The 15,279-nt window shown below is 43.4% G+C and overlaps 1 protein-coding gene across 21 annotated transcripts in view; it reads right to left on the bottom strand.

The window, feature by feature from the left end:
• The window catches only part of ANKS1B (ankyrin repeat and sterile alpha motif domain containing 1B), a 1,113,310-nt gene that overhangs the window by 3,407 nt on the left and 1,094,624 nt on the right, over positions 1-15,279 (bottom strand). For 20 of the 21 annotated variants that reach the window (XM_082739197.1, XM_082739179.1, XM_082739193.1 and 17 more), the window contains one exon: positions 8,759-8,926. In XM_082739197.1, coding sequence (XP_082595323.1) covers positions 8,759-8,926 — 168 coding nt within the window. Of the gene's footprint in view, positions 1-8,754; positions 8,927-15,279 lie in introns of all 21 variants that reach the window. The other variant, XM_082739199.1, reaches the window with a different exon arrangement.

Raw genomic sequence — 15,279 nt, 5'->3', positions numbered from 1 at the left:
CATGGAATATTTCTCAAAAGTAAACAACTGGACCTGAGGGAAATGGAACATGGATATCAGCTGAGAGAGATAGGATGTTGAGGCAGTTAAAGGACATCAGTATTATTCACTATATATTTTCAAATTTGTCAGTGAAGGCTTTTCAATGTGTATTTTACAAGCCGTCCTGGCACCCAACCCAGTTGTGATCATCTGGATGTTTTTGGAGACCAAAGTCAGATGGAGGCACCTGCCAGGAGCAGATTTTCCAGTCCATATGAGAAACAATATAATAGTCTAAGATATTCCAAAAATACTGGGACAACTCCTGGACATTTAACTTAGGTGTTTTTTTTTTGGGGGGGGGGGGGATAGATAATAAATCCCCATCAATAAGTGCTACACAGAATTCAAAGCAAGTATACACTTGAGTGTGACTAGGTATCTACCTCAGAATGAATCGTCCAGGAAAAGCCTCTTCATGTAGTTTAAATCTGAACAAGTGGGGTCAGCTCTGCAGAAATATGGGGGATACTATGATAGGTGGAAGGAACAGGTGACACAAAGGCCTCAGTTAGGGGTGAGTTTTGGTCTCTTCTAGGAATAGAAAGGCCTGAGCATCAGAGAGAAGCATGGGGAGAAATTAAGTTTAGGTATATGGGGCAGAGGTGCCATGATCTGATGTGTGTTTTAGGATCACTCTGGTTGCATGAGGAAGAAGGAAGCCTGTTAGGACATGTACTGCAATAGTTCTGGAGAGAGTAGTGGTGGTAGCCTAGATGAGAAGGGTGACTGAGAAAATGGAGAATGGGTGGATTTGATACGTGTTTTAGGGGCTGAGTAGATGGAATCTGCCCAGGTGTTGTAGACAGTGGTCAGAGGAAGACAGGAATTTAAGGATGACCTCTGGATTTATGGCTTAAGCAACATGGTGAATGGTTATGCCATTTATTGAACTGGGGAAGACAGTATAAATAGCTTTGAGGGGAAAATCGAGAATTCTCTTCTGGGAACTTCCAGGGAGGATGGCAGAGGAGGAGAATCCCAGGCTTACCTCATCCCATGGATACACCTAGATAATACCCACATCAGTGTAAATAACCCAGAAAATGACCTACAGGTTGGCAGAAAAGACTTTTCATAGCTAACTGTAGAACAGAGGCCATACTGGAGAGGATAGAAAGGGCAGAGATGCAGTTGGGAGCCAAAAACCTGCAGGACCCTAAGGGAGGGATGTTGTGGGTGCAGAGGGGAGAGGAGCAAACCCCATCCCAGGCACAGAGGACCTGTGCTGGGAAGATGAATTCCTATAATATTTGGCTTTGAAAACCAGAGGGACTTAACATCATGAGTTCATATAATCAGTGGGGTTTAACACACCTGGAACTTTTAAAAATTAGTGAGCCAGAGTGATAGGAAACTGAGTCCCTGCCCTGAAAGAGTCAGCATAACAACCCCACCAAGATACAGCATTGAAGCAGCAATTTGAAAAACACCTGGGGTATACAGGAGGGAGGGAGATTTGTTTACTAATCTCAGAGCATGTGCTGGAGGGGCAGAGGTCTTTGGGAGACTTCTTTAAGAACAAAAGAACTGGCAGGCACCATTTCCCTCTCCCACCCCCAGCCTAGATACACCTGTGTGAACCACTGCAGCAAGAACTCTCTCCACCTACCTTGCTAACAGCATGCCCTGGATGCTTACCCCCCAGTCTGGCCTTGGTGAATCCATCCAAAACAACACCACAAGCATGGCAGTATACAACCAGCCCTGACAGGGGTCAGCACCACCTCAAAGGGACTCCTGCCCTGGGGAATAGGGACTAAAACCACACAAGCAATCTGATTGTGGCCCCAGGAGTGGGCTGGGGGCAGATATTTGGTCTGACTACAGGCCTCACTCACCAACAAAAAGGGAACAACACAGGGAGAGTGCCCTGCAGTGCAGTGCTCCTGCAGCTCTGGAAAATACCTGGTCTAACCCAACTCAAGCCCAAGGCTGCCCCAGACTGGCCCACTAACAACACAGGGAACCAAACCCTGCCCACAACAGGTAAAGAGAGCCATGGAAGACAACTGGACTGAAGGCAAAAGCAGCACAGCCACAACAGTAAGGTGCACACAATGCACACGGGATATCCCATAAGTGCCAGGTTCTGATAAAGAAGGGATATTGCACTGCAGGGCACTATAGGACCTCTTCTTGATAAGGCCACTACTTTCAAGAGCAAGAGACATAGCTAACTTTCCTAACACATAGAAACAGACACAGGGAGTTAGACAAAATGAGGAAACGGAGGAATATGTCCCAAATGAAAGAACAGGACAAAATCACAGCAAGACAGCTAAACTCTTGGAGATAAGTAACGGAGATAATATGCCTGATAAATAAGTTAAAGGTCATAAAGGTACTTACTGGGCTTGAGAAAAGAGTACAGGACCTCAGTGAGACCCTCAACAAAGAGATAGAAAAACATAAAAAAGAACCAATCAGAGATGAAGAACCCAATAACAAATTAAAAATACACTAGAGGGAATAAATAGACTAAAGGAAGTAGAAGAGTGGATCAGTAATGGGGGGGACAGAGTAATGGAAAGCAATCAAGCTGAACAGGAGAAAGAAAAAAGATTAACAAAAAATGAGAATAGATTAAGGGAACTCAGTGACACCATTCAGTATAATAACACTGCATTATAGGGTTTCTAGAAGGAGAAGAGAGAGAAAAGGGGGCAGATAACTTATTTGAAGAAATAATAGCTTAAAACTTACCTAATTTCAGGAAGGAAATGGAAGTCCAGATCCAGGAGGCACAGAGAGCCCCCAACAAAAGAACCCAAGGAGGTCCACACCGAAACACATTGTAATTAAAATGGCAAAAAGTAGTGAAAAAGAGAACTTTTAAAGTGGCAGGAGATAACAGCTACATACAATGGCATAAGGCTGTCAGCTGATTTTTCAGCAGAAACTTCGCATACCAGAAGAAAATGACATGATATATTCCAAGTGCTGAAAGGAAAAAGCCTCCAACCAGCAAGGCTATTATTTAGAATAGGAGAGATTTTTCCTCCTAAGAATCTCCCAGATAAAAATGTAATTAATTCATGACCACTAAACAAGCTCTATAAGAAATGTTGAAGGGAACTCTTTGAGTGGAAAGGAAAGACCATAAGCAGAAGTAAGAAAAACAAGATGCACAAAAGCAGTACAATTAAGTATATCTATAAAAATCAGTCAAGAGATTCACAAAATAAAAGGATGCAAAATCTGACACCATACACCTAAAACATGGGGGAGAGGAGGCAAAATAGACTTCAAAAAAGACTGTACTGAGAGACAAAGGACACTACCTAAAGGGAACAATCCAATAAGAAGATAGAACAGTTGTAAATATTTATGCAGCCAACATGGGAGCCCCCAAATACATACATAAAGCAGCTCGCAGCAAATATAAAGGAAGTAATCAATAGTAGTAATACAATAGTAGTAGGGGACTCTAATACCCACTTACATCAATGGATCATCCAAACCCAGAAAATCAATAAACAAACAGTTGCTTTGAATGACACACTGGACCAGATGCATTTAACAGATATAATCAGAATATCCATCCTAAAACAAACTACACATTCTTTTCAAGTGCACAGGACCATTCTCCAAAATAGCTGTTAGGCCACAAAATAAGCCTCAACAAATTAAAAAATACTGAAGTCATACCATGTATCTGACCACAACACTATGAAACTAGAAACCAACCACAAGAAAAAAGTCTGGAAAGAACACATATACATGGAGGTTAAGTAACATTACTACAAAATGAATGGGTCAACCAAGAAATCAAAGAGGAAATAAAAAAATATATGGAGACAAATGAAAATGAAAACACAATGATGCTAAATCTTTGGGATGTACAAAAAGCTATTCTAAGAGGAAGTTTATACAGGCCTGCCTCAAGAAGCAAGACAAATCACAAACAATGTAACTTTACACCTAAAGGAGCTAGGGGAAAAAAACCCAAAACCTAAAACCAGCAGAAAGAAGGAAATAATAAAGATTAGAGCAGAAAAAAAGACATAAAGATTAGAGCAGAAAATCAGAAAACCAACAGCTCAGGAGATGGTTCTTTTAAAAGATCAACACAATTGAAAAATCTCTAGCCAGACACATCAAAAATAAAAAATAGTGGACTCAAACTCAAATATGAAAGAGGAAAAATAACCGATACCACAGAAATAAAAATTAGAATATCATGAAAAATTATATGCCAACAAGTGGGACAACCTTGAAGAAATTAGGTAAATTCCTGGAAACATATAACCTCCCAAAACTGAGTCAGGAAGAAATAGAAAAAAAATTTAAAAAGTTTTTTAAAAAATTTATTTGACAGAGATCACTAGTAGGCAGAAAGGCAGGCAGAGAGAGAGAGGAGGAAGCAGGATCCCTACTGAGCAGAGAACCCGACGCGGGGCTCGATCCTAGGACCCTGGGACCATGACCTGAGCTGAAGGCAGAGGCTTTAACCCACTGAGCCACCCAGGTGCCCCCAAAATAGAAAATCTGAACGGACCAATTACCAGCAACAAAATTGAGTCAGTAATCAAAAAAACTCCCAACAAAAGTCCAGGACCAAAGAGCTTCATAGGTAAATTCTATTGAATGTTTAAAGAAGAACTAATACTTATTCTTCTCAAACTCTTCCAATGAATAGAAGAAGAAGGAAAGCTTCCAAATTCATTCTCTGAAGCCCTCATTACCCTGATATCAAAATCAGATAAAGACACCATCAAAAAAGAGAACTACATGCCAATATCCTTGATGAACATTCATGCAAAAATCCACAACAAAATACTGGCAAACCAGATTCAACAATACATTAAAAAAATCACTCACCACGATCAAATAGGATTTATTCCCAGAATGCAAAGGTGGTTTGTATTTGTAGGTCAATCAACATGAAACATCACTTCAATAATAGAAAGGATAAAAACCATATGATCATTTCAAAAGATGCAGGAAAAAGCATTTGACAGAATGCAATATCCATTCATGATAAAATGCTCAATAATGAAGGTTTAGAGGAAACATACCTCAACATAATAAAGGCCACACATGAAAAACCCACAGCTAACTTCATACTCAGTGGTGAAAAACAGAGTTGTTCCCCTGAGATCAGAAACAGGACAAGGATGTCCACTCTCACCATTTTTATTCAACACAGTACTGGAAATACTAGCCTGAGCAATCAGACAAGAAAAAGAAATGAAAAGCATCAAATTGGTAAGGAAGAAGAAAAACTTTCAAAATTTGCAGATGACATAATACTATGTATAGAGAGCCCTAAAGACTCCACCAAAAAACTACGAGAACTGATAAATGAATTCAGTAATGTCGCAGGATACAAAATCAATATACAGAAAAACACTGCATTTCTATACACTAATAATGAGTTAACAAAAAGAGAAATTAATGAAACAATCCCACTTACAATTGCACCAAAAATAATAAAATACCTAGGAATGAACTTAACCACGTATGTGAAAGATCTATACCCTGAAAACTATAAAACACTGATGAAAGAAATTGAAGATAACACAAACATGGCAAGATATTTCATGCTCATGGACTAGGACAAAAAATATTGTAAAAATGTCCATACTACCCAAAGCAATATACAGATTTAATGCAATCCCTATCAAAATACCAACAACATTTTCCACAGAACTAAGACAATCTTAAAATTTGTATAGAACCAGAAAAGACCCTGAATAGTGAAAGCAATCTTGAAACAGAACAACAAAACTGGAGGAATCACAATGCCAGATTTCAGTTACACTACAAAGCCGTAGAAATCAAAACAGTATGGTACTGGCACAAAAACAGTCACATAGATCAATGGAACAGAAGAGAGAGACCAGAAATCAACCTATGATATGATCTATTGATCTTCAGTACAGGAGGCAAGAATGTGCAATGGGAAAGAGTCTCTTCAACAAATGTTACTGGGAAAACTGGACAACTACATGCAAAATAATAAAGGTGACCCACTTCCTTACACTATATACAAAATAAACTCAAAATGGATTAAGGACTTAAATATCAGACCTAAAACCATAAAAATCCTAGAAGAAAGTATAGGCAGTAATTTCTCTGACATCGGTCACAGCAACATTTTTCTAGATGTCTCCTGAGGCAAAGAAAACAAAAGCAGAAATAACTACTGGGCCTACATCAACAAAAAACCTTCTGCACAGCAAAGGAAACAATCCACAAAACTAAAAGACAGCCTACTGAATGGCAAAAGATATCTGCAAATGACATATCCCATAAAGAGTTAGTATCCAATATATGTAAAGAACTTTTAGGGGCCGCCTGGGTGGCTCAGTGGGTGAAAGCCTCTGCCTTTGGCTCAGGTCATGATCCCAGGGTCCTGGGATCGAGCCCTGCATTGAGCTCCCTGCTAGGTGGAGAGTTGTCTTCTCCCTCTGCCTCTCCCCCTGCTCATGCTCTCTCTCTCTCTCTCAAATAAATAAATGAAATTAAAAAAAAAAAAACACTTTTACAACTCAACACCCAAACCTCCCAATAATCCAGTTAAAAGTTGGTATAAAAATATATGTTTATAAAAAAATAAAAAATTAAAAAAAAAAAGTTGGTATAAGACATCAAAGACATTTCTCCAAATGAGATACACAAATGGCCAACAGACACATGGAAAGATGTTCAACATCACTCATCATTAGGGAAATGCAAATCGAAATCGCAGTGAGATATCACCTCAAACCTGTCAGAATGGCTAAAATCAAAATCCTAAGAAACAAGTGTTGGTGAGGATGTGGAGGAAAAAGGAACACTCCTGCACCGTAGGTGGGACAGCAACCTGGTATAGCCACTGTGGAAAACGTTAAAAAATTAAAAATAGAACTAACAACACGACCCCAAAATCACACTACTGGGTATTTACTCAAAGAATCTGAAAACATTAACTTGGAAAAATATATGAACCCCTGATTATTGCAGTATTATTTACAAGAGCCAAATTATGGAAGGAATCCAAGTGTCCACCGATGGATGAATGGATAAAGAAAAATGTGTGTGTGTGTGTGTAATATATACATATATGTGTGTGCACACGTGCATGCGTGCAAACACATAATGGAATATTACTCAGCCATAACAAATAAAATCTTGTCATTTAGAACAACGTAGATAGATCTACAGAGCATAAAGCTAAGTGAAATAAGTCAGAGAAAGACAAATACCATACATTTCACTCATATGTGAAATTTAAGAAATGAACAAAGGAAAAAACCCCAGACTCTTTAACTATAGAGAACTGATGGTTAGCGGAAGGCGGGGGATGGGGGAAATAGGTGAAGGGGATTAAGATTACTTGTCTAGATGAGCACTGAGTAGTGTATAGAAATGCTGAATCATTCTATTATGCACCTGAAACTCATGTAACACTGTATATTAACTATACTGGAATGAAAATGAAAAGAATGCTGTTAGGGACATGCTGTGTTTTAAATGTCTGTTAGATATTAAAGGAGCAATTGAAAATAACAAGTTAGATTTGTGGGAGTGCATCAGGACTGGGTACCAGTGGAGTTGGGTAGGTGCAGAGGTGAAGGGACCACGGTGTTGGAAGGGAAGATTTTCAGAGGACATGCAGTTACTGGTGATGCTCAAGATGATGGGTGAGCGTGGGAGTGAATGGTCGAAGTGGGGTGGAAGTGAGTAGTCAAGGAGCAGAGGCCGGATGCCGGGGGGATCATCCCCAAGGACTGAAGTTTTCAAGAATGGTGGCAGGAGTAGAGGCCCAAAAGAAGACTGTAAACAAGCCGCATGGTCACAAAGGGACGTGCTTTCTGACAAACATTAGAATTCCTACACTTCCCCCATGACCCCACAAGCTGGGGAGGGTAGGGAGGAGAGAGCTAGAGATAGAAGGATATGTGGGCATGACAGCAAGGCATCTGGGGGTGCCTGTCTGTCCCAAGCCCCAGAGTTCCTAGGATGGCATACGGCAACCAGAGCAGAAGCCAGATGGGAGGCTGGCTGGGAACGTTCCAGCGTCTGGGTACTGCTACTACCAGAGGAGGCCGCTTTGAAGTCATGAAAGTCTGTTAGGACAGGATGTCTACAGAGCTTGTGGGAGGGAAGGGGAGGAAATTCCTGGAGGAAGGCAGATGACGAGGAGGAAGGAGGGGCTGCACCGTCTGAAGAGTCACCGCTCGGCAGGAGGCCTCAGCTGCGGGGAGAGAGCCTGCCGAATGCTGGCGTCTAAGCCTCCAGCAAAGGGGGAGAGGGCCGCTCTGCTCTGACCCAAGATGTGTGCCCAGCCTGTGCCTCTAGCTAGCTTCCTCTAGCAGAGTGCCCGGGACATCTTGCTGTGAGCCTCTGCCCACCTCTCCAAGGGCCTGTGGCTCGCAAGAGGTTTTGGCCCCTGGTGGGATGGCAGTGAAGCGTCGGAGAACATCGTTCTCAAGCTTGCCTGAAGCTTCAGGAAAGATTCATCAAGGAAGCAGTAGCACACCAGTCTCCCTGTCACAGAGCTGCCACAGGTGACAGAGAAAGAATTTTCTTGGGAGCCTCTAGGTTCAGACAGATGGTCCCCCGAGACTTTGCAGGAACCAGGCTGGGAGGATGAAGGATGCATGCCAGGAGAAGGAGGCCAAAGGAGACAGAGAAAAGCATGCCCCCACATCACTCGGGACCTGCTGAACAGCTTCCTCTCCCTCCAGCTCAAGATTTTCAGAATGTCTGTATCGTCTCTACTTACCACCGACTTGCGAATGCTGACACGAGGCTTGGGGATGGGCTTGGAGGGTTTGTTTTCAAAGCTTTCTGGAAGTGTAGAGGAATGCCCCCCTTTTCTTGCTTGTAGTGCGAGTTGGTAAGCAACTTCAAATGCCTGTCCCAGTGTTAGGATGATTTCGTAGGCTAGATTCTGCAAGAGAAAAGAGAAAAGCATGTACTCTGTATGGTATACTGCAGGTTGGCCAAGTTGAATAGCCTGAGGAACACTGTGGGAGATGAACTAGCAAAGACCTTGAACTAGTTCACCTGGTGTGGCAGTGACTCAGTGGAAATCTTTGAAGAACAGGAAAGCCCAGGTCCAATTTAGAGTCCACATGAGGCATTAGTCAGCAATATGAAGCACTGGCCCCAACAGCCTGTTACCTTCAGAGCCTCCCTCATGGGCAGCTGGTCTGCTCCCAGGCCTTGGAAGATAAGGGGTTACTATGGTCCTTCATCTGAGTTCAGGGAGCGCCTCAGCCGTGCTTGTGGGGATGAGCCCACACACTCCACGGGAGGTGTTCCTGAGAACTTGGGGTCTTTTTACCTTAAACATCTGTGATTCAGTGAACATCTCTAAAGCACAATCAAAATCTAATTTAGGCGGAGGGGAGAGGCATTAGTCATGCTGGTGTGGTGTCTCACAGTTACAGCAGCCAGCATGCAAACAGAGCCAATTATCCATCTATTTCTTGAGGCGCTTGCTCTCCCTGTGGGTCCACTCCATATTTTATCATCAAATCAGCAAGAGACAGGAGAGTCTGTCAGGCCCAAATGCCATGCCAAGCAGTGACTGGGAGAAGGGTTTTTTTCCTTGAACCTTTAAGCACTCCCTTCAAGACGACTTCTAGCTTTATTTTCTTTTCTCCAGATGTAGATCTTTGATTTCTGCCTTCTCTTCCCAGCACTCTGGTCTTCTCTCACTGAGAAAACATGGCGTTGTCTGACCTCAGAGAGACAGGGGCCTGACAATCCCCCTGAGACCACAGTGCTCCAAAGAGGTAGATGCCGGGCAGTCATAGAGAGCTTTCTTAAAATCACTGCACCAGCAGAAAGCAGGCGTGGTCTGTCTCAAGTTTTCATTCTGATCAGTGTCCTAGAATGTCTATTCATGGTTTTTCAAAACAGAAATGGCATTCTGCTTATGCTGCTTTTGTGACTATGCCCCCTCACTCCGGCCCCTCCTCCCCAATCCAGCACACAGAACAGCTTAATTCCCATGATTCTGGGGAGAACTGTTCCCACTTGATGAAGACAGTGAGGAAGATTCAAGAAGGCCTTTGGAGGCCATGTGGAAGAGGCCTGTGGGTTTCTGGACCAATCAGATTTCAGGTCAATGCCAGACTGCTGTGGTCTTAGACCCAAGAAGGGAAAATGCTTCTGAGCTTGAAACCTGTTTTGACAGAGGAGGTATCTTTCCTTTGAGTGACATGTTAAGAAATGACGGCCCCCCAAGACAGGCGTGTGCTTGTTGGAGACACTGAACCTTGAACAGCCAACTGAGCACTTCCTGCAATGAACACTGATCCCATGTTTGCCTCCAAGGATGAGTCAGACTGGTAAATTAGCAGGGCACCGACAAATGATAGTGGAGGAGGGCTGGCAGACAGCTCTGGCCATCACTGCACAAAGAGGGCTGAGCCCTCCGACTGCCTACACTTGGCACTCACGTCATCATCAGCTTTGCTTCCTAGAGCACAGAGGGGAACCCTTCTGAGAGGCAGAATGGGGCTTTTGACTTCTGTAGTCTCCACGGGAGGTCACGGGCTCTTGGTCTTGTTCAGCAGGACAGTGGAGATGGTTGATGTCCGTCTGTCAGGGCTATGTAGCAGATAGTCATGCTCTGGGTGGGCACATGGACTAAGGGAAAGATGGCAGATTCAGCGATTCTACAATGTTCAGCTTCTAGATACTGGAGCAGTGGAGCTTAATGAGTGTGAATTCCTTCATCATTAACCTAAAAACAAATTCCTGAAAGTGAGATTTACTTAAAGTTCCACTGTCTTCAGAAAGTTGGAGATGCTCATTTGAGCAAGTGAGATTTTTCACATGATTATTATGGGAAGCTGAAAGGTTTTGAAAGTACAGGGTTAGAAGCCCTGCCTTTTCATTTCTAATTAGTTCTTGGTGTTAGGAAACTGCTCAAATAAGACGTTGAGACCAGACTGTGCCAAATGGCCTCTCCTGGTTTGGCTTGTGTTCTTTGTGATGTCTTACTTTCCACTTTATTTTAGAATGCTTTACAGAGTTTTTTTTTTCTTATAATTATATATAGTAAAGAGTTGGACACTGTTACCTTTCCTATCTCTTCTATCGCCTCAATGTTTGAGGTATTGATTCTGGAAGCCAGGGAGGGCCCTGGGCACGAGGAGCAGCGGATTCTGATGGGGCTTCTGAATGCGGAGTGCTGCGTTACTGACATACCAGGGCCCCTGAGGGGAACACTCATCAGATGGGACCTGCAGACACATGTTTAGACGGGGAGGAAGATTCATTTCTCTTGCCTCTCTCTAGTGACAATCCCCCTATTTAAATGGGAGGACAGTCACTGTGAGGGTAGGAGTCTCTACGAGGACGAGACCAAACGTTAATACTGCAGTGTAAGAGAGGTTTAGGTGACAAGCTAAAAACCTGCTCAAAAACCTGAAGGCCCAATTACTCTCTGCTTTCAATGTCTATCTTTGCAACTGAGGGGAGGCCAGTGCCTGAGACTGTGCCTGACACACACGCTCAGTAAATGCATGCTAAATGAGTGAATGAATAGCCAAAGGACGAACTAGAGAAAGAGAGCTACTATAGTTATACAGTAGTTACACTATATATAGTATAATTGTGTGTGTGTGTGTGTATGTGTGCATATATATATATATATATATATATATATAGTATAGTTATACTATAGTTACTCTAGGTAGCACAGCTACCATCAAGTAAGGACTTCACAGGTGTTAGGAATTGAGTGTGCCAAGCACTAGGTTTATCTCATTTAAGTACTACCACAGTTATCTGCAAAATATCTTTATCCTTATTTTATAGATGAGGAAATTCAGGCTCCGAGAGGTTAAGTAACTTGCCTGACATACAGAGCTAGAAAGTTACAGAGCTATGATGTGAACCAGTATTAGTGACTCCAAGCCCATGTTCTTAACCCTACCCACATGTGGGAGCTTATCTCCAAGATGGCTGCCACCCATTCCACTGCCCTGTGTACATGTCATGACCTTCTACTAAGGGGGTGAGTCGGTTTCTCCTCGAATCTGGATCGGCTTTACTGACTTTCCCAGTTAGCAGAATGTGGCAGAAGTGACACACTGGGACTTCTGAAATCCAGTTATGAGAAGACTTGTAGCTTCCACCCAGGTCTCTTGAAACACTTAGTTTGATGGAAGCCAGCTACGTGCAAACATTTGGCCACCCCGAGGCCACCATGCTATGCAGATGTGCAAGCGAGCCAGAGGCAGAGGCTGCCTGGAAAGAAACAGTAGTTGCAGTCATCCCAGCCTGGTCTCCAGATACACAGCAAAGGAGTCATCCCGGACTTTCAGTCTCTAGGAGACGCCATACAGGGAGGACCCAAGACCCCAGAGAGATGGCCCTAGTAGAGGGGTTCCAACATCAGCAGTCATCTGAGCCACCCCAGTGGAGGCCCAGGTACTGCTGAGCAGAAAAGAGCAGAACTGCTGTATTCTGCCCAAACCCCTCACTCACAGAATCATAAATGTAATGAAATGGATGCTCTTCTATGGCAGTGTGTATTTGGATGGTTGGGTAGGCAGCATCAGATAACTGGAACACCGTGCGATGCTAAAGGTGGCCGGCTGGCTCCTCATTCAGGTGGCCTGAAGAAGAACTGCCGGCCTCTGAGCTGGGACGGACAGTACGTAGTCGTGGGGAGTCACTCCTGGACCACCCGGCCCTCAGCCCTGGCTGTGGGGAAGCTCACTGATTCCTGTGACCCGTCCGGCTCACAGCATCACAGTAAGCGCTAAGGGGTCCCTTCACACGTTAGCCCGAACCACAGAGCTGAACTGTCCTCCTGAGTTGGCACAACCATGTTCTCATCTCTAGTCACTACCTCCCCTGAGCACAAATTCAAACTCCTTTAGCTGGACATTCACCACCTGACATCTTTCTAGTGATACAACCTGGCCTGTCTGTGACGGGGGCTCTTTCTGCCCCTCCTGGCTTGTTGGAAAACACCTGCCTTGGCTTTTTCCAGCATGAGTCTCTTTCTAGAATCACATTTCTAGAATTGACCTTGAGCATGTTCTGCCTTACAGACACCACTGGCCAAAGCAGGGAGCTTGTGTGTGTGTGTGTGTGTGTGTGTGCGTGTTTGCTGCAGGCGTGGGGGAGGACTGGGAACAGCATGCTCTGAGCCTTGTTTTTTCTTAATTTAAGAACGGGGATCATAACATGTGGTAGTGAAGTCACAGGATTGTTTCGAGAATCACTCGTAATTACACTGAACCAACGGCAATTTCAGCCGACATTATTGTCTGAGTGTCATGTACCACAGGACATGCTTCACATGGGCTCTCTCGTTGAATCCTAACCACCACCACCACCCTGTAGGGGTTATTAATAACTGTGAGGCTATTATCCCACTTCACGGGTGAGAGAATTCTGCCCAGAATGGTCAACGTGGTCACGAAGCCGGCACGGCAGAGCTGGGATTTGAATCCAGGTGTTGGTAGGCTTGCTCTTGACCACTATCACTTAGAACTATACTTAAGGTAAATGACTTCTGAAAACCGTTAAAACACACACACACACACACACACACACACACACACACACACACACACACAAGCTTAAAAACATTAAATACAGAAGCTACTGGGCAGAGAGGGGGGAGGTCAGTGTATCTTGGCTGGGGTGAGTGTACCTAAGGGTATACAATTTGCTTGGGTCTCAGCCTCCAGGCAAAGGGTGTCCTTCGTGATTTAAAGTGATCCATCATCACAAGGATTCCCAGCCAGGGGATGTGCCCCTTCCATGATGAGGGATAGCAGGCAACAGCAGAGGCTCTTTAGGATGAAGGCAGGGAATCCCAAGTCAAAGGGGGCAACTGCCCCAGGGGGAACAGCACAATCTCTACAGCCTTCCTTTCTCCCCTAGGGATTCTGTTCTGTGAATTAAGAACTGCTACGTTAGAGGAATTTGCAGAGCCATCATATTCTAAGGAGAGATCTCAATAGTAATCGAGAGATACAAACTTGTTTTTCTTATGCAAACTGGAGATGTTCAGGCAAGCTTGCATCTCCTGTGAGGTCAAGGCAGTCAAGACTGCAGCTGACTACCCTGGATACTTACTGGGCTACTTCCATGTGTTGGGGTTGAGTTCCTAATACCTGGCCCGTTCCTGGCCTATGGCAAGTGTCCAGGAAGGGCTCACTGAGTGATGTGGGGGAGGGGAGGCTCATGGAGAGACAAAGAAATGTCCCTCATTGTCCTCCTGCATCCTAGTCACTGAGGCTGTGCACAGCACATTCATCAGTTTGGTGTTAGAAAAACCAGCACAGATGCGGACAAATCTGTCTTCTAGGAAAAATTCTGGTCACTCAGGTTTTATATTAACTGAGTATCTCTAGGATTCTTGTGGGTTTTTTTTTTTCCCCGCTTTATACTTTTGTGTTTTATTAATTAAATTATAAATAAAATTAATACTTAGCATTTCCATAACCTGATAGTGATCGTTATAATAAAGGAAGAGACGAGTATGTCAAATAGCTTATAAAGGAAGAACCAGCTTATAAAACTTAGAAATGTTTAAGCACATTGTACAGTAAATAAGCTCTTACCACAGCTACAGAACACCGACAGATGGAATCTGAAATGACTATCCCAGTAACGGTAGCCCCAGCCTACATCTCATTCCTCCTGTGACGAGGTTCCTCCTTCCTTCCTTGTTGGAAACCTCCAAACAAATTGGGGGAGAGCCCGGTTCTTGACCTTGCTTGCTCCTGGGAATTCACTGTGTCCTCCTATGTCCATTCAGTCTGGGATGCTGTTTGGGGTGCCCTGTTTTGGGGGTACCTTTTGGTTCTGTCCTAGCAATCAGCTTTATTTGCATCCTCAAGAGCCAGGCCACTGCTGGGCCTAGAGGGGCAACTGTGGAGGTGGCCCAGGATGGGACAGGAAACAAAAGCATTCTTTCATTTTTAGAAGGAAAAAAAAAACAACCCCAAGAATTTTTGATAAAGTAGGGGCTTGAACACTTTTTAGGCTGAAGGTTTCAGTGGCTTACCTGCAAGAATATTCATTATAATGTTTAAAATTTTCATAAATAGAACACTAAGTATACTACATAGATGTACACAGTGGAACACTAAGCAGCCAATTAAAACAAAAATTGAATCATTTTTAAAAACTGGTTAAAAGACTAAGTAAAAATATTTGGATATATACATAGTGTGCATAGAAAATAGGGATATATATTAAAATGTTACTAATGGTTATCACTGAGTGTTGACATTATAGATAATTTTTCTCTGTATATTT

This window comes from Mustela nivalis (assembly GCF_964662115.1).
Source record: "Mustela nivalis genome assembly, chromosome: 7".
NCBI lineage: Eukaryota > Metazoa > Chordata > Mammalia > Carnivora > Mustelidae > Mustela > Mustela nivalis.
This window is presented reverse-complemented; position numbering and strand designations above follow the sequence as displayed.